Genomic DNA, 23,679 nt, shown 5'->3' with positions numbered 1-23,679 from the left:
GGCGCCGTCAGCCGTATTAATCTCTGACACGTTACACGTACAGATATTTGTTTTTCTCTTTCAATTTATTTTTCCTTTGCTTTCCATTTTTTATTTATATTAAAACTTTAGAAATAATGGACAATAATAGTTTTTAGGCTAATTGCATTATTTAATTTTTGAGAGATGCTTAAGTCTATATAGTGGCCATGTAGTTTTAGTTGCATTATCATTATTATTAATACTAGGTGAAAACTCAGGTGCAGTCGACTTCGCGTGAAATTGATAGTTAAAAGTCATTAGATTATTTGACTGATTTGACTAAATTTTCATCTAACAGCTTTTAACTATTAACTTCATGCAAAGTCGACTATATCTGAATTTTCACCTTAATACTATTACTCATTATTATTATAGCTGAAAAATCATAGCTAGTTAAAAAATACCGTGTGCAACCAAATTAATATTGACCAATTCAAATTGGTTTTCTATGTTTATTCTTAAAATTAATCTCAACATCATGTCTTTTTTTCCCCAAATACTAATCAACTTTAAATGACCAATAGTTCTAAAATTAATTAATGATAATGGAAGATGCTATGTTGCACCAGCATCGTTTTATTGCGCTGCTGAGTATTCTATAATAATAACTCAAATTGCAAGTATTTTTTTCAGCAATGCAAATCCTGCCTTTGGGATTTTTTTTTCTTTTTAATGTTAATATTGTGTTTGATAGATTCTTCGTTTAATTATTTCAATATAAAATCAATATTAAAATTGTGGCTTTTTCGTGGATATATATATTATAGCATAAACAATAATCAAACGTTTGTTAATATCTTGAATTAGTTATATAAATTAATTAGTAATATTTTGATGAATATTTTTATAAGAAATTTTTAATTCTGAATTGCTTAACACTTTACAAATGGTTAAAGGGACAATTATTTTAAAATAAAAAATAATTAATTGAAGAAATGTACTGCCTAACCTAATTAAACTCCATAAAAATATTAATAACAATTAAAATTTATTCATTACATAATAAGAATTTATCTCAAAAATACTTTAATTAAAGACATTGGTCAAAAGAATAAAAGCTAAAAAAAATTAAAACACAGTAATAATCAATTAGAAACATACACTGTAACGATTAAAAGTTGAATTGAAATTTATGCAAATAACAACTATTATGTAACTATGTATTAGAGTAATTTGCTAGAAATTTCAACGAATTGAGAAATCGATCAATTAAATACACAACTTCAATCTCAATAAAATTATGTTGTCGTCCAATAACAAATTTTAGCTATTGAAAAAATATTGTTGGAAACACAAAAAGAATATCAATCCAAATGTATATATGATATAAATATAATAAATATATAAAAAATAATTTAAGTAAAAACTTACGTAGAGTTATCTTCTTCATGTAAAATTGATAGTTAAAAATTATTAAATGATTTGGTAAATTTAACTAAATTATAATCTAATGATTTTTAACTATCAACTTCATATAAATATAACAATAAGAATATATATAATTTATTTTAAAGATAACTTATTTTAATAAGTATATATATTTGTGGAAGCAGTAAATTGGTGTTAGAAGTGCAGTGTAGTGAGTAGTGACAGAGAGAAGTGTTGATGAGATGACAGATTCTGATTCTGAAAGGAGGAAAAGTCAAAGGCATGGCACGCCTGAGACCAATGGTAAGCAAACCATACATTTGTTTGCGCAAACCGCAAAGGTTTTGATTCATAGGAATTGAAAGAGACACCCCCATGCCCTATGCTATTCTTAGAAACAATGCATCTTGATTTTGGAGTCACACATAACTTTGTACCATATAAAATACTCAATTTGGTTATATGAGTTTCGGTAAGAGTAAAAGCTTTTTCTAATTCAGAGTTTCAAATAAAAAAAAAAGGGTAAATGTGGTAAATACCTTCATTTTTTTTAACAAGAGGGTTCAAGTAATAAAAGACGGGTAAATGTAGTAATAAGCATTTTCAAATTTGAATATCAACATTAGAACAAAATTTAATTAAAACAATTATTCTTTTCAAATCAAGTTTAGTTTAGTTTATATAAACTAAATTTTACATTAATCAAGAATTCTTTTATTTTCCTTGCTTTTTCTGTGAAATCCCAATTTCCAAAGCACCGGTATTAAGAAATTATTAGTTAAGAGAGTAATTGAAATACAATATATATATAGATATAATGTTAATGTCTCGAGGACTTAAAAGTTTATGTTTTTTATTAAATATTTTTGTTTTGTAATATCTTTTAATATGAATAAGTGATGTTTAATTTTACCAGTAAAATATAATGAATCTTTTTTTCACATTTTTTAAAATTATACATGTATATTCTACATTTTTATATATATAGATAAATTAAGCACCATATTTTGAAAGTAATAAATATTTTAAGAATTTTGCTAATATGTATTCTAAGAATATATTTTAAAAATACTGTAAAAAATAATTTATTAAAAAGTTAAAAGATATTTTTTATATTTTTAATGTATTAAAGATATAAAAAATAAAAAAGTTTATTATTGTAGTATTAAAATATATTTTTAAGATAGAAAAGAGATAAATTCATATTTTAAAAGGAATGAGAGTAGTTCCTTAACAAACTTTTAGGCTGTGTTTGTTTATAAAGACATGACATTGAGATACAAAATCGTGTTTGGCAGAGGAAATATTAACAGAGATAATGTGTCTAGAGACACTGAATTAGTGTATTTTGTATCCATCCTGACACGAAAGACACAAAGACACTAATAAGGGATACAACTTATTTGTTGTTAATTTTTTATAATTATATTTTTTGTTGTCATATTTTTCATCTCAAATTTTTTAAATAAAAAAATAAAAAAAAATTAAATTTTTATAATTTGTTCTAATTTATCACCAAATAAAATACAAAAATATAAAATTTTATGTCTTTATCTATTAATATCTTATCTTATTCTGTTTTTAGTGTCTTATCCTATTTTATTCTTAGAAATAAAAGCAGCCTAAATGTATAATGGCCTTTTAAGACATTGTAGTTAGAAGTTAGAAGAAAGAAAGGTTATTATATGTAGTAGCCAACAGGGGGCCAGGTCAGGTGCACCGTGCACATAGTCATAAAGCATGGTCTATTGTCTCTAATTCTGCATTTCAATTGGTTGAACCCATGTGATGAACAGTACACAAGATTTCTTTCACCAATAAGATTCGTTCTTATTACCACAGGCATGTTAAGATGTCACTTCATCAAATTATAAATTAATGCTTAATGCTTAATGGCACATTAATAAGTCCTAATTTAGTGCTCCAATGAAGGAGTTTAGCCAGGTGTCAATGATCAGTAAATCATTCTATGTACAGAATCCGAGCAAGATAGAGTTTGCCTTAAATTTCATAATTATTAATTATATTTGTTAATCCAGCTTTTACTTCTTTCAAGTATTGTGATGGAGAATAGTAGCTAGTAGCAAGTGTGTGTACAGTAATCAGTGAAGGCACATGAAACTTAATCATTAATATAAGCTCCCTTAGCACTTGGGGAAAGATGGCATGGCTTTTTCTTGGGAGTAGGATGTGTATGTCCCTTTTGAATTATGATATTCTCATGAACTAGTTGATCATCATAAGCGTACGTGTTGTGTTTATAGAAATGGTTCACAAAAGATAGATGAAGGCATCTTTGCTTCCTTGTAGGCCTTCTACACCAAACCCTAGCTAGCATGTTTACTTTTTGTTCTTATTAGTTGCTAGCTAGTCTTTGCCCTCGTTTCTGATAATTTATAAGTGTGAGGAGTGTATGAAGTTAGGTAACGTTTGATTGGTGTTCATGTCTTAATGAGATATGAACACGGTGACACATGTCTGCTGTTTAGTTTGATAAGATACAAATTTTAGAAGGATACGGGAGGACACAGATAGACACAAAAACATTAAATTTGTGTACCTCTAATTTGGTGAGACGCCGAGATACAACTTGTAAGACACTAATTTTTATTCTTTTACCCTTATTCAATTTTTAAATTTTCAAAATTTTTCCTCTTATTTCTCCAAACTTTTTTTTAATGAAAGGTAATTTAGTCTTTTCCAAATATTTGTGTCTGGTTCTTTATTTTTGCCAAATATAATACATATACACAAATATTTTATGTCTATGTCTTTAACATTTGTGTCTTTATGTCTATGCCTTATTATATACATCAATCAAACGAACTGTTAGTTCCACATCAAAAAAACAAAAAAAAGTAAAGAGTTTATAAAATAAAAGACCCATTAAATTAACACTTTAAAATTTTAAGTTGGATGTAATCTCATTTGATTCCTCTTTTATTATCGAGAATTCTCCACCGTGGGCATGCGTTTGTTGGTTAACATACATTTATTTTTGGTGTTCTAAATACTAGTTTGATAAATCATTGTGGAGGGCGTTGCAATGACATTGATCAAGTTCTATCTTGATCGTGAATTTGATATCTCAACTTTTTTTTTGTCTACATTGCCTTAGTTTTTTTAATTAGAAGACAAATGTGATTCTAACTTGTTCCGTATCAGATGTGAAAACACGTATCTTGTTATTAATTAGAGTTGGATATATTTAAAAATATGTATGTGAACTAGCATGCCAATGCAAATTTAATGTGGAGAATCACCACTAGTGGAATCAGCATAGCAAACGAAAGTAATATCACACGAGTGATGAACAATATAACACTTATAATGATGATGTTTGAGAGAAAATAAAAAATCAATTTAGACAATTTAAATTTATTTTATTTAGTATTTATTGATTCTAGCAATAATTAATGAATATTAAATAAAATAAGTTTAGTCTATTTTGATTAATTTTTTATTTCTAAATATTTTCACATAAATAATAACATATACTTTCTAGCTATACTAAAACCAAAATAATATCCTTAGTTTAATATGAAAAATCTCAAAATTATGGGAGAAAAATTACAAGCCAAAACTCTAAAATATTCACTATATTTAACGATAATTACAATACAGTGTAATTATAATGAGATATACTTTTATTATATAATAACTAATAAATACTAAAAAATTTATCTAAAATAATCTAGTGTATTACTTACAATAATATTCTTATGTTATACCACACACCCTTTTCAACATTAAATTCACTACAAGAAATACAATAATATTCTTTTGATTGTGTACAAAGAGCAACGGTTGACTCTATTTATAGGGGAGCAAAGCACTCCGCGTATATTTCATCTACCCATCTAACCCATTTAAAACAACTTCAATTTTAACACTTTAATCCACTTTCATAGGCTTGCAAGTTGCAACATAAATTTCTTTAATTTGGTGTCATACATTGTGAAGTGACCCTTATAGGAAGAAATATTATATGAATAATTTTTTATTAAAAGTAATTGATAGAAAGTGAAAAAAGATAAAAATTTATGTTTTAATTTTTGGTGGTGATGCTCTATTCTTGTGTGGGGTTGGATTTGAGGTTCAGGAGTTTTTGTTTTCTTAGTAGGGGGTGGAATACTTGGTACTAAGTTTTCTGTGTTGCATTCACTAGTGACATGTTTACCTCTCCTGTTGGTCGAGGCTTTGCCGCTTTGGAACCTAATTATGAAAAAATATATATAAAAAAGTTAGATACAAAAAATAATAAAATATCATTTCTCTAAATAAATACAAGGCTATACCTAGGCCCTATTTTTTTTGTTCAGGTACCTAAGCCCAATATAAACTCTCAATAATCCGAATTAACAGAACCCTTTCTTTCATTCTACCCCATTAGATATACCAATTTGGGCTAAATTCGCTAAAAGATGGGTCTTTAAAGCTGCTCTAAGCCCCAAAAGTTATTGATTTTCCGGGTCAAAGTAATGACTTAGTGAGCTTGATGGATCAAGATTCACGACATAGATTTTTGGTCGGGAGATTCAAGACACTTAAGAAAGGCAATGTTCCGGATTCTCAAGCTGTTGGGCCGTATTATTTTCTTTTCATTTCACGTTTGAATAAACAAAATAAAAATCAACTTGAGTTAGTAGAGTGGTCAATTCACTCATCGGCTTAAATAAATATTAGACGAATCATGTCTTATGCATACAGCAATCCATTGATGATTAATTTAAAAAATATATAATAAATATATTAAAAACTTAAATTTTATAAATTTTTTTATAATTTTTATTTTCAATTAATAATTTTAACATGTATTTTTAGAATATATATTAACTAAACTTAATAAAATTTAAAATTTATAATTTTTTACGAGGACTTTTTCATTGATAATTTTAACACATTTTTACAGTACATATTAACTAAATTTAACAGATTATATATATAACTTTTAATAAATTATACTTTTATTTTGAAATTTTTTAAGAAATTTTAATAATTTTTTATCTTTAATTAAATTTTATTCTTCATATTTAAAATAAATTTTCATTTTTGTTCGTTGAATCGAAATCAGTCAAAATATTATTTTTTAATTTATTCCTTTCTACATGTGATATATAGAAAGAGGTAATTGTTAAAAATTATTTTTAATGTGAAAATGAAGTTGGTGTTTTGGTTGAAGATGGATATTTAAAGTATATTACAGTATTGTAGATATATAAAAAAAGGTGTTCAACACGCCTGTGTGTTGTCAGGATGATGACACGTGTCCAATACATACATTACATGTTGTCAGGATGTTGACATGTGTCTAACACACACCCTGCGTGTTGACTTTTTATCTGCAAAATCTACCCAGCTGTAATTACACAAAATAATGCCATTTTTAACAAAAACACATATTTTTTTCATATAAAAAAAATTAACCAATAATTATGGAAAAAAATATATTTTTAATTAATTTTGACCATAAAAAAATAAAATATATTTAAAATAATCTAAATAATCATTTTTCATTTATACAAACACGCATACACACTAAATAATCTAAATAGAACTTTTTTTTCCCATTCACAGCGTATAACTCGGTCCATGTCAACGACCTGATGATTGGAAGCTAACACTAATGGATGCATTATCAGAGCTAACAGAAGATGTAGGGATATAATAAATGGCAACAGGCATCTTTGTTGGAAGCTGTGGCACTGGACCTTCTAAATTCAGCACTTGAATTGCTTCTCTTATTGATGGCCTCATATTCTTATCAGGATGACAACACCACATTCCAACAATCATCATATACTTCACTTCTTTCTCATCAAAATCCTTTCCTACTCTCTCATCCACAACCTTATGCAATTCTTCTCTTCCATAATGATCCCAAACCCACTCAACCAACCCCTTTTGACTCTCTTCATTATCTACAAGGTCAAACACCCTTTTTCCTGTGGCAATCTCTAAAGCAACCAATCCAAAGCCATACACATCTGACTCCTTACTTGCCCTACGACTGCTTATATATTCTGGAGCCATATAGCCAATAGTTCCGGCTAAAGCCGATGTCTGAGACCCTAACTCATGATCTATGAGCTTAGCCAAGCCGAAATCACCAAGCTTGACATTGAAACTAGAATCCAACATCACATTGCTTGGTTTGATATCTCTGTGAATAACACATTGTTCCCATTCTTCATGAAGATAGAGAATAGCAGAGGCCAATCCAAGAGCTATCTTGTGCCTCAAGTTCCAAGATAATGGAGTCCTATTCCCAAACAAATGGGAATCAAGACTACCATTTGGCATGTACTCATAAACAAGAAGGAACTCACCTTGATCATGGCACCAACCTATGAGTTGCACAAGATTCCGATGCCTTAACCTGCTAATGACTTTGACTTCAGTTACATACTCTCTTTTCCCTTGTCTTGATCCACTTGATATCTTCTTAACAGCAACAACCAAATCTAGATCAGCAAAGTAGCCTCTATACACTGCTCCAAATCCACCTTGGCCTAACTTCCTGTTTGGGGAAAAATTATTGGTAGCAAAGACAATCTCTTCATAAGAGAACCTTCTTGGTCCAGCTCCTCTTTCAAAATCATCATTAATAGAGCTCACCCTCTCTATTTTTGCATCCTTTTTCTTGCTCTTCCATCTTCTAAATATTACATATGTTGAAATAACTACCACAATAAAAACAGCTCCTGCAACAACTGATCCAACCACCACCTTCCATGTCTTCTTCGAATTCTTTCCTTTACCAGGCTCTGCGGCGTCCAAACTAGAACTGAACTCCCAAGACTGAATAACATGTCGTTCTGTGTACTCACTAGTAGCCGCGGAAAATCCAATTGTAACCGATTGAGGCAAGACCTTCATCAAATCAATTTGATGAGAAAGGGTAGTATTCTCTTGAGAGGTAGAGGTCGTTTGGTATTTCCATGACACACTTAGAATCTTGTTTGTTGAATTGTACGCGATCCATGCATCAGCAATGTCATTACTATGCTTGCTAGCATTCCAAGCAGTGTAGTTTGCTGAAGAAATTGAATTAACATTGATTCCCACATGCTCCAATTTGGGATCCCACTCCGGATTAGGGAAGGAGTCAAACTCAACATGAACAATCTGATTGCGCAGCGAGTCGGCAGTGGATGTGTTGTATAGGCCTAGAAAGCCGCCGGCAGAGTTTGGTGGTATTTGGAATCCAGAAGGTGCAAGGAAGAATGCAAGGCCAGCAGCATATTGAGAATTGCCTTGAGTGTCAATAACAAAGGTGAAGTGTGTTTTCAAATCAGCTTGTTTTCCTGATCTTGATTCCCAAAGTAGAACATCTTTGGAGTATATGGCTGATCCAACTTGGAATAAGTAATCAATGTTATTGTTCAATTCTATTGTTCCAACACGAGGGATAGCTTGTCCTCTGTAAACTATGTTTGGATCGCCAGTAGTAAACCTAGATATTTGGAATTCGATTGAATAAGTTTTCAGAATAAAAACATGGAAGGATGAGAATAAAAGGTGAAGAAAAGAATGCCAGTTTGCGGCCATGGTATGTGAGTGTTGGGAATTCAATAGCCCAACATCTTTTTAAATATATGCACCTACCTTAGCTTCATTAAGATGATAAGTTAAAGTAGTATATCATGTCAATAATTTTCTTATTATTGTTTATGTTTATCTTCTAATTAAGATACAAGGAGTTATTTGTATTTTACGTTGATGACGATTCATTGAAAGGAAATATAAAGACAGGTGTAGTATGTAAATCTATATATGTTCTTCGTAAGTCAACCTCCAAAAATAAGTCAACTTTTGGCATCGAAAAAGAGAGGGCTCAATTTAATTAGCTGGCACATTTACGTTGGTTCCAGGTGCACCTGTAATATATTCTTCATCATTGTTTGAAATGAAATGAAAAGGAAATTGTTAGGAAGTTCAAGGAGTCTCAGATAGTTATTATTTGTTAGTTGTTCTTCTTGTGTTTTTTTTTTTTTTTTCTCTTAGTAGTCTTACTAAAATATAAAAATATTTTTAGAATCCTTTATATATTTATAAACATATTTATAATTTACTCACTAAAATAGATTATATCTGCAAAAGAATTAAGCTTGTAAAATTTTTTGAACCATCAAAGCAGCTGAAACTACATTCAGAAATATTTTATTGTGATGTATATGTGTATTATTATTAAATATTACTATTTATATAATTTTTTAATTTCTTGAGAAAGACTAGTGTTCTCTTGGGAGGTAGAAGTTGTGTGATATTTCCATGACACGCTTAGAATCTTCTTTCTTGAATTGTATGAAATCCAAGCATCAGCAATGTCATTACTATGCCTGCTAGCATTCCAAGCAGTGTAATTTGCTGAAGAAATTGAATTGATGTTGATTCCAACATGCTCCGTTTTGGGATCCCATTCTGGTTTGGAGAAAGAATCAAATTCAACGTGAACAATCTGGTTGCCGGAGGAGGCTCTGGTGGATGTGTTATATAGGCCCTAGGAAGCCACCGGCAGAGTTTAGTGGGATTTGGAATCCAGAAGGTGCAAGGAAGAAGGCAAGACCAGTACCATACTTTCAGCCATGGTTTTTGTGTAAACTAGTTTTGAAGTTAACATAAATATTTGAATAATAAAATGTTTTTTTTTTATCAAAGTTTTTTTTCTCTTATTTTTTAGTTTGATATTTTTTTTTGTTAAATATTGAGAATTAGATTGATTTAGTCTTAGTTCAAGAGATTGAATAAATTTAAATACCGGCATAATAGTATTGGAGTGTATTTAAAATTGTAACATAAATCTCAAGAAATTATATTATTACAGATAATTATATAAAACATGATCATAGATAACATTTTTGTATATAATAAGTTAATAACTATATATATATACTACATGCACCTGCCTTCATCAGGATGGAGTCTATCATGTAAACATTTTTTTTATTGTTTAGGTTAATCTTCTTTAATTCAGAAACAAATGTTTTGACATAGTTTGTTGTACGCGTTAATGACGATTTATTGAAAGGAAATACAACACTACACCTATCTTCATTGTAAAAAAAAAAAGGACAAGGTAGAGACTGAGACTGAGAGAGGGGTTTGTTTAATTTTTGGGGCGATGCATTAAGCAAGTTCCAGGTGCAAGGCACTATGTTTTGTGACTTTTGTCCTCTTCGTTCCTAAGTTGACCATAATTACTATATACTAACAATTGACTCTGAAAATGTTTAAATTTAATTCTATAAAAGTATAAAAAATTATTTTTATGCTATTACTAAATAATATCTTAGATAAAGTATTTTTTTTTTGTATTTCTAACATTTTGATTAAATTTTAATTTTTTTCTAATATTTAAAACGCTCTATTTTTATTTTAAGAAAATTTTATTTTTTATTTTTATTCTTTAATTAAAAATTAAATTTAATATTTTTTTAAATATTATTTTTCTTTGTAATGTTTCTTTTTTTATTTTTTATTTTTTTTTGTTATTTTTACTCTTAAATTATTAAAACCAATAATATGATCATTATAATATGATCATTATAATAATAATAATTTTTGGTGTTATTTAAAAGAAAATTATAATAAAATAAATTAAGAAATATTTTAAAAAACTAATTTAAAAAAATAAAATAAAATATTTGAGATAAAAATAGAACATCTCAAATTAATTTTTCCGTTTTCTCATGGAATTATATTTAAAAAGAGCACTAATTTTGGAATCATAACTTTTTCTAGCTTGCTCTCAATTACCTCCATCCTGTTCTAATTAGAATTGGGTTTGCTTGTTTGCCACCAATATAAGAGCTTGTGCCTGTGGTTTTTTATTTTTTTTTTACATTATTATTGATTCTTTAATATTAGTTTTTCAAAAAATTAAATCTTAAAATAATCTTTGAAATTACATTCAAAATTTAAAGTGGTCTTTAAAATTAATAATTACTCAATTTTATCCTTAAATTTATACTCTGAGATTTATAGTAATCTCTCATATAGTTTTCATCCATCGACTAGTTCCTGCCATACTGGCACGCCAACGACATAGTGACGTAGCAAACAAAATTTTTTTGTTTAATTTACAATGTGGTCTCATTCTCTTTTAAATCCCAATTCCTCAATTTTTGTTTCCGAAATTCTCTTCCTCGTTCTCTTCTTCTTTAATTTAATTATCTACTCTCACTCATTCAAATCTAATCATCTATGCAACAACAATATAAAATACAAATAGTTATTAATCAACAAAAACGTAATAAATCACAGTATAAATCTTTCAATTGGTACCTTCAACTTGTACTAATACCAAAAATAAGAAAAAAATATATTATTTCATAACTAAGACAAAATGAATCCAATAAATTTTATATAATTCTGCAGATTACTAATTAGTTTATCACACACAATGTTCTAACTCTCTCAAACACTTTCAATCCATTTTCAACAACGACAATTCAACTCATCACCACCATCACATGGCTGACAACAACGATAACATTAATGAAGTCTCAATCTTCCCTTTTCCTTCACTCGTAGCCAAGGCTACCTTCTCCCGCTCAAGTTTCACCCGCTACAGCTCTCCGTTCGAGATCACATTCACCGTCGGCAATCCCATGGAGCCAACCCCTGTCAGCAGTGTGCTACTCCAACCTCAGTTTTTGCAATGGAACTCCTCCAGTATGAGGTTGGAACTGTTTCGAAAGGGACGCATGGTGACATTCTGCGACAACTTCGACGACGAGGATGGGTCACATGCATATAGCAATAGGACACTATCAGCAAGAGAGGCAGTTGCGGCACAAGAGGCGGCAGAGGCGGTGGCTGCAGGAAAGGTTGTTGGAGAGGGAGCGGAAGACGAGACAGCACAACTAGTGATGATGTCACTGATGCACTTGTTGGAGGAGATTGATTGAGAGATGGGACTTGAAGATCAAAGTACATTTTGAATGATGATGAGAAATTTGATCAGGATGAGGATGATGAGAATGGTAATAGTGATGACTTGGAATTAAGTTTATATAATAGAGGTCATTGATGATTGAATTTGGAAGAATGAGAAAAGAGAATGAATAAGGTTGATGAAGAAGAAAATGAGAAAGAGAATTCAAGAAATAAAAATTGGGGATTAGAATTTTAATAGGGGAAAGGAATCAAAATACAAACAAAAAAGTTTAGTTTGTCACGTAGTAGGAATCAGTTTACCTCAACTTTTCGACGACTAGTGATGGACAGAAATTATGTGAGGGACTACTATAAATCTCAAAGTATAACTTCAAAGCTAAAGTTGTGTAACTATTAATTTTAGAGACCATTTTAAATCTTAAATGGGACTTCAAAAATCACTTTGAGATATAACTTATTTTTGAAGATTCATAAACTATCTTTCTCACTTTTTCATTGTCACGCCATCATTCTTAAAACTTAAAACTTCACTTTGAGGTGTTACTTTGGGGTCTGTCTCAAGAATGAGAGATGCATGATCTGACTCATCTCCATTAGTCTAAGAGCGGTTGCATGAGAAAAACTTATTAAATATTATTATTATTAAATTAAACATATAATATGTAATTATTCATTACTTTAAGCTTGCACTTATAATAAAGGAAACTGATCAGATAAGTCCCTGAACAAATGAAAGAAAGAAGCTAATAAGTAAAAAAAAAAGAAAAAAATGCAAAACACACCAACTAAACCATAACATAGCTAACTCCTCAAATATTCTCTCAACATGCACTCCATTTTTTCTCTTACTCGTCGGTTCCCAGCAGTACTATATATTTCTTGCTCTACAGGAAAGTACGGAAATACCATGAAAGAATGTCATGTGTCTCAACCAAATCACCACTAGAAGCAGAGAATTCAACAAGCGCCCATTCCGATTACAGAGCATTCGCAAAATCAACCGGATATATATGATAAAGTAGTTATAGGTACGGTACTGTTTGGATAAGAAACAATCACACTCAATAGTTTTGAGGATGATCCATATCTTATAAATGCTTTCCCTATTTGCACCATCTAGTTGAGAACCCATGACGCTGTTAACATCGATTCCTATGTGAGGGTATGGTGAGTAGGGAGGATCCCAAGTGTTCCCAAAGGTATTAAACTCGAATTCAAACAACCTTTTGACCTTACATCTAATTTTGATAATTTGTTCCGTTCTACGATCATGTACACGATAACTAGAAAGGAAAAAAGTGACATCAAAATCGAGATCAACAAGTTGACCAACATAAATAAAATTGAAGTTCAATTTCGGAATATAATAAGCATCAGAAAGATTAAAAGTTGATTGAGAGATAGAACCCTTGTGTGTTGCATGTAAAAAGAAATCATTAGTAGTATTGACAGAAGGTGTATTTGTTGTGATACGCAAAGAAGAGAAAAAATTATACAAAAGAGACATGTGATTAAAACAACTGGAGTCAAAATACCATTTAGAATTATCTGAAAAAGTCGAAAAAGCAGCAGGAGTATTACCAAAAAGAGAGAGAAGATGCTTATGAAGAGACGCAATATCAGAGAGAGAGATACAGAAGACCGGTTGAGAGGAACAGAGGTGGTAGATTTAGTAGTAATAGCAATAGCAGAAGTAGACACATTCTTGAAGAGAAACTGGAATGAGGATGATACTCGAGGTGACCAGGACGTGGTGGGCGAGTAGGACAGGCAGTAGTAAAATGTCCCGAGAGTTTGCAGTAATGACAGAACACTTGTGGACAATGGTAGTTAATGTGATCTTTCTGTTAACATTTGTGACATTCAATAGAAGGACAGTCTAAAAAGAGGTACCCAAAACAGTTACAGTTTCAATCGAATTTACCCTTTTTGTCTATGGTAGCAAAAACATCTGACTTTTCCATAATATATAGTAGAGACAAAGATCAAAGTGAAGAGGGAAAAACTGCAAATTTGAAGCCGAAAACGAGAAAACAGATGACAAAATCGGAAAGAGCTCACCAAAAAATCTTAGGGAAGGTTTCACTGTCTGCCACATCAGCATCATGTCAACGCCACATCAACAGCCACGTCAGCAGATGGATGACACATGGCGACGTCTGAGTGGAGGGAAAAGGCACACTTGCGAGTGAGCTGGAACGGGAATCAACCTGCGGGTCGGATCGGGTTACGTGCGGGTTTCTAGGGGCTTTGTGGCGCGATACGTGAAAGCTCTTGGACCATGCGATTGTCACCAAAGATTCAACGGATGTTGAAGTATCTGAAGATAAGGGAACCTGATCGAATACCGGTCTTCAGGCGGCGCATGAGGGCGCATCCAGCGGTAGAAGGCGACAAGTATGGAGGTGTTAGAATCTTAACGATGAGACAAATACGATAGTGATGGCAGTGACGACCTAAAATGTCGGAAAAAATTGAAAAACGAAAACAAAGAGCACTGTTAGAAAAAAAAATAAATGAACTATGAACAAATTTTCATGGAAGAAAAAAAGAAACCTATATTCTAATACCATATTAAAAATAAAAGATTAAACTAAAGAAATAATAGTATATTATTAAATGTGTCATAAAAATATAATACATAAGAATATATATAGATATTAGAAAAATTAAAATAATAAAAACATACATCCTATAATTAATATGCATATATTTTATATAAATATAAATTATAATAATTCATCTAAATTAATTCTAATTATTGTCTAAGAGAAACTAAGATATCATGTCACGATCGAAATCATCACTCTAAAATATTTAAACTAATAAAAACAAAGACCCTATCTAGAGCTTACGAATAACCTATATAGATTTAAATAAATGTGGTTCCTTTCAGTGAAACGTAATCAACGTATAATACAAATAAATCCTTGTACCTTAAGAAAGTTTATTTGAAGACAAGAAAAACCTAAACAATAATAATAAGAAAATTATTGACGCGTACGATTGACTTGATCTTAATGAAGCCACAGGCGCATATAATAAAGTCGCCAACATTATCTTAAGCTATTTAATTAGTTATCAACCAACTTCAGTTGTAATAGCTCACCTTCAAGATTCCACAAACCATGGCTACAATTTTCTTTTATCCATCACCAACCTTTCTTTACCTTTTGCTCTCAACCTTCCTTGCATTAAACCTCTCAACTTATTCGATTGAATTCCAAATATCTACGTTTACCACTGGCGATCCAAGCATACTTTATAGAGGACAAGCCATACCTCGTGTTGGAACGATAGAATTGAACAATAACATTGATTACTTATTCCAAGTTGGATCAGCCATATACTTCAAAGATGTTCTACTTTGGGAATCAAGATCAGGAAAACAAGCTGATTTGAAAACACACTTCACCTTTGTTATTGACACTCAAGGCAATTCTCAATATGCTGCTGGCCTTGCATTCTTCCTTGCACCTTCTGGATTCCAAATACCACCAAACTCTGCCGGCGGCTTCCTAGGCCTATACAACACATCCACTGCCGACTCGCTGCGCAATCAGATTGTTCATGTTGAGTTTGACTCCTTCCCTAATCCGGAGTGGGATCCCAAATTGGAGCATGTGGGAATCAATGTTAATTCAATTTCTTCGGCAAACTACACTGCTTGGAATGCTAGCAAGCATAGTAATGACATTGCTGATGCATGGATCACATACAATTCAACAAGCAAGATTCTAAGTGTGTCATGGAAATACCAAACAACCTCTACCTCTCAAGAGAATACTACTCTTTCTCATCAAATTGATTTGATGAAGGTCTTGCCTCAATCGGTTACAATTGGATTTTCCGCGGCTACTAGTGAGTACACAGAACGACATGTTATTCAGTCTTGGGAGTTCAGTTCAAGTTTGGACGCCGCAGAGCCTGGTAAAGGAAAGAATTCGAACAAGACATGGAAGGTGGTGGTTGGATCAGTTGTTGCAGGAGCTGTTTTGATTGTGGCAGTTATTTCAACATATGTAATATTTAGAAGATGGAAGAAGAAAAAGAAAAATGATGCTCTAAGAGAGAGGATGAGCTCTATTGATGACTTGGAAAAAGGAGCTGGACCAAGAAGATTCTCTTATGAGGAGGTTGTTGTCGCCACCAATAACTTCTCCCCAAACAGGAAGTTAGGTCAAGGTGGATTTGGCGCGGTATATAGAGGCTACTTTGCTGATCTAGATTTGGTTGTTGCTGTTAAGAAGATATCAAGTGGATCAAGACAAGGGAAAAGAGAGTATGTAACTGAAGTCAAAGTCATTAGCAGGTTAAGGCATAGGAATCTTGTGCAACTCATAGGTTGGTGCCATGATCGAGGTGAGTTCCTTCTTGTTTATGAGTATATGCCAAATGGTAGCCTTGATTCCCATTTGTTTGGGAATAGGACTCCATTATCGTGGAGCTTGAGGCACAAGATAGCTCTTGGATTGGCCTCTGCTATTCTCTATCTTCATGAAGAGTGGGAACAATGTGTATTGCATAGAGATATCAAACCAAGCAATGTGATGTTGGATTCTAGTTTCAATGTCAAGCTTGGTGATTTCGGTTTGGCTAAGCTCATAGATCATGAATTAGGGTCTCAGACATCGGTTTTAGCCGGAACTATTGGCTATATGGCTCCAGAATATATAAGCAGTCGCAGAGCAAGTAAGGAGTCAGATGTGTATAGTTTTGGATTGGTAGCTTTAGAGATTGCCACCGGGAAAAGGGTGTTTGACCTTATAGAGGATGAAGATAGTCAAAAGGGGTTAGCGGAGTGGGTTTGGGATCATTATGGAAGAGAAGAGCTTCATATGGTTGTGGATGGGAGACTAGAAAAGGATTTTGATGAGAAAGAAGCCATGTATTTGATGATTGTTGGTTTATGGTGTTGTCATCCTGATAAGAATGGGAGACCATCAATAAGACAAGCAATTCAAGTGCTGAATTCAGAAGGTGCACTGCCACAACTTCCAACAAAGATGCCTGTTGCTATATACCATATTCCCACACCTTCTGTCAGCTCTGATGGTGCTTCCGTTAGTGTTAGCCTCCAATCAGGTCGGTGAGATAGAGATGTATATTTAAGATGGTGCATGAATAAGATTTTATATCTCCTTTAATGGGAGAACTAAGTGTTTTGGTATCAATGCATAAACCTTAGCATATTCGCTTTTTGTGTAATATATATTGTTGACCCCGACTATATTTATCATGCTTATGATATGTGAATTATATATAGAACGTTAAATTAATTAGATAATCATGCTGTATGACCAAGTTATTTTGGTAATAAGTTTAGTTAACTTGGTTTAATAGTTTATTAACACAATAAATATCCGTCAAAAGAAAAAAAAATACATAAGAGAAAGAAATTTTTTTTTATTAAATTTAATTATAAAAATAACTTATTCATTTAATATTTTTTTGTCGCTTTTTATTTTTAATATGGAGGAGAGATTGGTATGTTGTAGCATTGTGGAGAGTACAATAATTTTATCTGCATGTGGTGTCAGAAAAACACAACTCGAACAGAGAGAGTTAAAGACAAAAATACGAGATTCCGTTTTTTTTTTTTAAAAAAGAGAAAAACTTAATTAAAGGATCCGTTTTCTTTTACAAAGAAAATAAATAAACTAATTGGACGGTCTGATTATTTAATTTTGAATTTCAAATTTTCTCTTCCTCACAACTCGGATCATCTGATTTGGTATCCAAATTTTTTTTCACTGAATTTAGATGGTCTAATTTTTTGTTGTCCCACATTCATGTATAGCACCCCATCATCCATATCAATGCATAACACGCACATGACATATCTAAATTAATCAGCCTTCTTTTCTAAGTTGTTTTCATAAATTTTTTTAAAATTTTATTAGAAATATATTAGACGATCATCAAAATTTAGTATTTTTAATCATCACTTAAGCATTAACTTAAAATTCTTTTAATATAATAATTTAACAACATATTTTACCTTATATTTTAAATATTTATTAATTATTATCTAAAGACTAAAAATAATAAATTCTCATATTTCTTTATCATTTATCGAATTATTATTAATAACTTATATGTATTAATTCATGACTTTAAACTTGCATTTATTATAAAGGAAACTGGTCAGATGAGTCTCTGAACAAATGAAAGAAAGAAGCTAATAAGTAGAAAAAAGAAAAAAAAAATGCAAAACACACCAACTAAACCATAACATAGCTAACTCCTCAAATATTCTCTCAACATGCATTCCATTTTTTCTCTTCTCGTCGGTTCCAAGCAGTACTATATATTTCTTGCTTTACAGGGAAGTACGGAAATACCATGAAAGAATGTCATGTGTCTCAACCAAATCACCAGTAGAAGCAGAAAATCCAACAAGCGCCCATTCCGATTGCAGAGCATTCGCAAAATCAACCGGATACGATAAAGTAGTTACAGGTACGGTACTGTTTGGATAAGAAACAATCACACTCAACAGTTTTGAAGATGACCCATATCTTATAGATGCTTTCCCTATTGCACCATCTGGTTCAGAATCCATTGGCCATTTTGCAGTGGCCACCGATCTGACGCTGTTAACATCGATTCCTATGTGAGGGTATGGTGAGTAGGGAGGATCCCAAGTGTTCCCAAAGGTATCAAACTCAACCACCACAACCTGGTTTGCAGAGGCATTGAATGCAGTTTGAGAGTTGAAGAGTCCAAGGAATCCGCCACTCGAGTTGTCTGGGAACTCATAATCGAGTGATGCGAGGAAAAAGGTGAACCCGTCGCCGTGAGGTTGCACACCGTTTGTTTTCACGGTGAAGGTGAACTCTGTAGTGAAGTCTGCAACTTTGCCGGTTCGGTTGTTGAAGAGCCGAACTGCTCCAAAAAATGCGGCCAAACCAGAACGGTCTGGAAGTGCTTTGCCTGTATTGGGATCGGTTTTGGTCAGGTGTAGCGCTCCATCTGTTGTTGGTGGAGAATTATAGTGATTAGAGAACTAAGATCATTAAGTCAAATAGAAAACTTTGATAATTTAATATGATTAAATTACAATTCGATTATCAATTAAATAAAAACAATTACGTGTCAGTCTCGCTTAAAAATCAATATAAAAGTTCAAATTACTTAAAGTAAAAATTTTTTAGTAATACTAATTTACTAATAATAATATCTTATAGAAATACACAAATGTATATATTTATATTCAATTTTTATAAATATAATATAATTAAATTAATTTTTATTTATATGAATAACTAAATTAGAATTATATTCATTATCATAATATAAAAATAGAATGACGATTTAGTTTTATTTGATCTTCATGAGAAAGTTGATTATTTTAGTAAATTATTATGCTATGAAAAAAAATACATATAAATATACATAAATTATTGATATTTTATTCTCATTATATTATGTAGTACAGTACAACTATACAATATAGCTACATTATTTTATTTGATTGACTACCTGAAATGCTAGAATCTTCACCGTCCAACAGAAGATTTCTAAGACCCGGCGTGAAACGTGGGTAGTTGAAGGACAATGAGTCTGATTTGGCAATGGTTATGAACATGAGTGAAAACATGAAGATCATTAGGAGTTTTTGGTCGGAGTTGGCCATCTTTTGTGATATTTTGAGTGATAACCAATAGTGGTTGTGTTCTTGTGTTGAATGATGAATGGAGCAAGTAGAGAATGCATATATATAGGAGGCGAGATCTTCTGAATTGACGTTATAAAAATAAAATAAATAAGCAGGCCGAATTGAACTAGGTAGCCAGCAATGTTGGTCAAACCATCAAAGCGTTGGTGAAAAGAGCAAGGAAGTTTAACTATATATGAAATATTTGTCTACATGTTTGTGGACGTAACCTCTGTCCCGGGGAGAAACTGACGAATTTGTTTCAACTTGTGTGTTTAGTGCATATTTTTAAGAGGTTATTAGATTAATAAACTATGATATATATGAGCAAGGTAATTTGTTTTTCTTTTTAACAATTATTATGTAGTTAAAAAAACCTTTCACAAACGGATAGTGCTAAGGAGGCAATGGTATATAAGCGTACAATGTGTACAATAAACTAAATTTTTTTTCTATCAATATCATAAAATCACTCATCCCAAAAACTTAAATTGATTTTGAAGTTCATCAAGGATCCAATCCTTGACCTTTCGGATCTAGAACTCTAATACTATGTCATGAACCCAGTCATCCTAAAAACGTAATTTGACAGAAATAATATAACACTAATAGTCATATCTCTAATACTTTCTAAACCTCCATTATACACATTATACGCTTAAACCATTGGCTCCCTATACTTTCTCTCCACAATATAGAATATACAAAGTTTATCCCCTTGCTTATTGCCAATTGTCACATCATTTTGAAAAGAAATCTAATATCCTTTTTGACCTAACATTTCGGACATTTCATGGAAAAACTTGCCATTGGTTTTGCCACCAGAAAAATAATTGTTAGCTGTCAAATATGGCAGCAACGAAACGTTAATCAAGCTGTACGTACACTAACTGAGTTGCATGAACTCTCTAGTCGCCTTATTCCGGCAATTTAATTTCCCAACTCTATATATATAATTAATCATTTTCGCTCCGATCCAGACATCATTCATCACAACATGGCTTTCTTCAGCTCAAAATCATATCTGCCACTTTCTTCTCCACTCAAAATCTTCATCTCATTGCTCTTGCTTCAATTATTTAACAATAGTGTTAACTCACAATTCCCAACACCGCCGGACTATGAATCCGTTGACTTCGGCGTCTCCTCTTTCGACCCCAACGACCCAAACCTAGGCCTTTTTTCCGGTGCCTCAATATCCAATGCCGGAATTCTACACTTAACTGAAACTGATTACCAAGGAAAAGCACTTCAAAACAGTGTCGGTCGGCTGGTGCATGGAACACCGGTGCATATCTGGGATAGAAATACCGGAAACCTCGCGGACTTCACCGCAGGGTTTGCTTTCGCAGTAAACCCTGACGATTCAGAAGTCCGCGGGGATGGATTCGCTTTCTTCCTTGGACCACTAAGACAGGATATACCCCAGAATTCCACTGGAGGGTATCTTGGTCTTTTCGACCCTAAAACAGCGTTAGATCCAAGCAAGAACCAAATCTTAGCTATTGAGTTCGATACTTTTCCTAACGAATGGGACCCTCCTGCAGCAACGATAACTCAAGCCCCTCACGTTGGAATCGACGTTGGGTCTGTTAAGTCGGTGGCGACGGCGAACTGGCCGGCTTATTCCATTCCGTCATTCGCGGTTGGGTCAGCGAGCATAAACTATAACTCTGAATCGAAAAGGTTGAGTGTGTTTGTGAGTTACCCTGGGATAAGCAATGCCACCGTCTCACTCTCCGCCAATGTTGATTTGAGGAGTGTTTTGCCGGAATATGTGAGGATTGGTTTCTCTGCCGCCACCGGTGATGTGGTTGAAACGCATGACATTTTTAGCTTCTATTTCGAAAATGCCCTATAGATTCAGTACCAGAATTGGAGTGGTTTTTGCCATTATTATTTCAATAAGAACGTAATGTTTTAATTTCCTAGTTGTGTGCTTTGATTTCTTTTTATTTATTGTGTCCTGTACTTGGGGAACTCGTCAAGTTGACAAAATGATAATTAATAAAAAGATTTATTTATTGTGTTCTTCCTTTCATAATAATATTCATCATCGCTTTTGTGTTTACTTGGTTGGAATGCATATTAAAGCATAATCATATGGTGTACAAGGCATTTTAATAAAAAATGAAATTTATTTTTTTATAATAAAATAACCACAAAAAATAATTGTAATGTACAATGCATATATTTTCGGCTGATTTTCATAAATAAAGAAAAAAACTTAATTACAAGAATGAAGGATTTGAAAAAGAATTACTTAACGTTCGTAAACAAGAACGCAACATAAAAGGACGTAGTATTTTTAGAAATATTTGAAAAAATAATAAATATATAATATTAGATATAATAAATATATAATTTATATATTATATATATACATATAATTATAAATATTAGATTAAATAAAATAATTTTAAATTATTATTTTTTTAATATTTCTAGGTACTTTAATCATATCATTAGCGTTAATGACTCAAAATCATCAACTCTAACTTTACTTCTTTAAAGTCTCATATATATTTAATTTCTCTCGTTTAAATTTCGCATCATCTCCTCCCACTCTTTAATTGATAGAGCTTTCTGCACTTTTCTTTGTAGCTCTCTACTTATGAGAATACATCATAATAAGGAATTAAGATGAATATTTTTTTTTCCTCCATTATTATTGGTATTTGACAATTAGTAGCACCAACAGTACTCTGTTTTTGTAACCACCTCGCTGTCTATACCATACGTCTTGTAGACGTTGTAGTGTTGATACACTAAGCACAACATGAAGTGTGTTGGGTCTTATGAATTATGAGTAAATTTTTTCAAAGAACACTACACTCTAGGGCAATGTTCTATTGATCAATAACATAATAATTAAAAATACAACCTAGCCGGCGCCGTACTAAATAGACTTGTCATTGTATTGTATTGTCTATCATTATAGAAAAAGATGATATATGAATTTTTATACAATATTAAATTTAATTGATATACTGTATGAAAAAAAAGAATTATAATTTATTATTTTGACTATAAATATCTATTTTATTTTTTCAACTTCGGTGTATTTTTATTTCATTTCTTCACCATTTAATTTTTTGAGTTTACTTTTGTATTCTCTATTTTTTTTCCTAAATTTTGTTTTTTTTTTCATTTTCTGTGTTCATATGTATTCATCGTCATCTAGTTTGATTTCTTGAGCTATTCAATTAGAGAGCTATTCAAATAATGACGCCTAAAATATTTTTTTTAAAGATATTTTTCAGTAATTAAAATTTAATATATATAATCGATTAAATTATGTTATTTTTGTCAAAATTAGGCCAGACAAATTGATTTAACCAAAAAAAATGGTGAATCAAATCTTAAATTGGTCTTAAACTAATATTATTTTTTTATAAAAAATTACTACAATACTCTTATTATAGAGAATGATTAAAATACTCTAATTATATATTAAAAATTCTAAATCCTAACCCTACGATAGAAAAATAAAGGACTAAAATTTAGGATTTTCGAAATTAATATATATAATAGGATATTGTATTCATTTTCTATAAAAAATAATATTAATTTAGACCAGTTCAAGATTTAATTCACCATTTTTTCAATCAAATCAATTTATCTAACCTAATTTTGACAAAAATAATATAATTTAATTGATTATATGTATTAAATTTTAATTATTAAAAAATATCTTTATAAAAAAATGCTTTTGGTGTCTTTATTTG

The 23,679-nt window shown here is 31.4% G+C and overlaps 4 protein-coding genes across 4 annotated transcripts; 2 read left to right on the top strand and 2 right to left on the bottom strand.

The window, feature by feature from the left end:
- Positions 1-6,930: 6,930 nt before the first annotated feature.
- Positions 6,931-9,316, bottom strand: LOC112747361 (L-type lectin-domain containing receptor kinase IX.1-like). Its single transcript, XM_072218449.1, has one exon. The coding sequence runs from the start codon at positions 8,938-8,940 to the stop codon at positions 6,985-6,987; it is 1,956 nt and encodes a 651-aa protein (XP_072074550.1). The 5' UTR covers positions 8,941-9,316; the 3' UTR covers positions 6,931-6,984.
- Positions 9,317-15,382: 6,066 nt separating this feature from the next.
- Positions 15,383-17,483, top strand: LOC112746863 (L-type lectin-domain containing receptor kinase IX.1-like). Its single transcript, XM_025794989.3, has one exon. It carries the CDS (start codon positions 15,420-15,422, stop codon positions 17,382-17,384), a length of 1,965 nt encoding a protein of 654 aa, XP_025650774.1. The 5' UTR covers positions 15,383-15,419; the 3' UTR covers positions 17,385-17,483.
- Positions 17,484-18,485: 1,002 nt separating this feature from the next.
- On the bottom strand, positions 18,486-19,977 carry LOC112747362 (lectin 5-like). Its single transcript, XM_072218450.1, has 2 exons — positions 19,777-19,977; positions 18,486-19,266 (listed from the first exon to the last, which is right to left on the bottom strand). Exons 1-2 carry the CDS (start codon positions 19,928-19,930, stop codon positions 18,614-18,616), a joined length of 807 nt encoding a protein of 268 aa, XP_072074551.1. The 5' UTR covers positions 19,931-19,977; the 3' UTR covers positions 18,486-18,613.
- Positions 19,978-20,827: 850 nt separating this feature from the next.
- LOC112746837 (lectin 9-like) lies at positions 20,828-21,983 on the top strand. Its single transcript, XM_025794972.3, has one exon. It carries the CDS (start codon positions 20,949-20,951, stop codon positions 21,810-21,812), a length of 864 nt encoding a protein of 287 aa, XP_025650757.1. The 5' UTR covers positions 20,828-20,948; the 3' UTR covers positions 21,813-21,983.
- The last annotated feature ends 1,696 nt before the right edge of the window (positions 21,984-23,679 follow it).

The sequence above is a fragment of the Arachis hypogaea genome, chromosome 15 (assembly GCF_003086295.3).
Source record: "Arachis hypogaea cultivar Tifrunner chromosome 15, arahy.Tifrunner.gnm2.J5K5, whole genome shotgun sequence".
Taxonomy (NCBI): Eukaryota; Viridiplantae; Streptophyta; class Magnoliopsida; order Fabales; family Fabaceae; genus Arachis; species Arachis hypogaea.
The sequence above is the reverse complement of the archived record's forward strand: the minus strand, read 5'-3'. Positions and strand labels throughout refer to the sequence as shown.

Bases quoted from the DNA above. Each gene is read 5' to 3' on its own strand.
- LOC112747361 (XM_072218449.1), bottom strand. From the start codon at position 8,940: ATGGCCGCAAACTGGCATTCTTTTCTTCACCTTTTATTCTCATCCTTC.
- LOC112746863 (XM_025794989.3), top strand. From the start codon at position 15,420: ATGGCTACAATTTTCTTTTATCCATCACCAACCTTTCTTTACCTTTTG.
- LOC112747362 (XM_072218450.1), bottom strand. From the start codon at position 19,930: ATGGCCAACTCCGACCAAAAACTCCTAATGATCTTCATGTTTTCACTC. The intron at 19,267-19,776 runs GTAGTCAATCAA...CACCAACAACAG, and splicing joins TGAAGATTCTAGCATTTCAG to ATGGAGCGCTACACCTGACC.
- LOC112746837 (XM_025794972.3), top strand. From the start codon at position 20,949: ATGGCTTTCTTCAGCTCAAAATCATATCTGCCACTTTCTTCTCCACTC.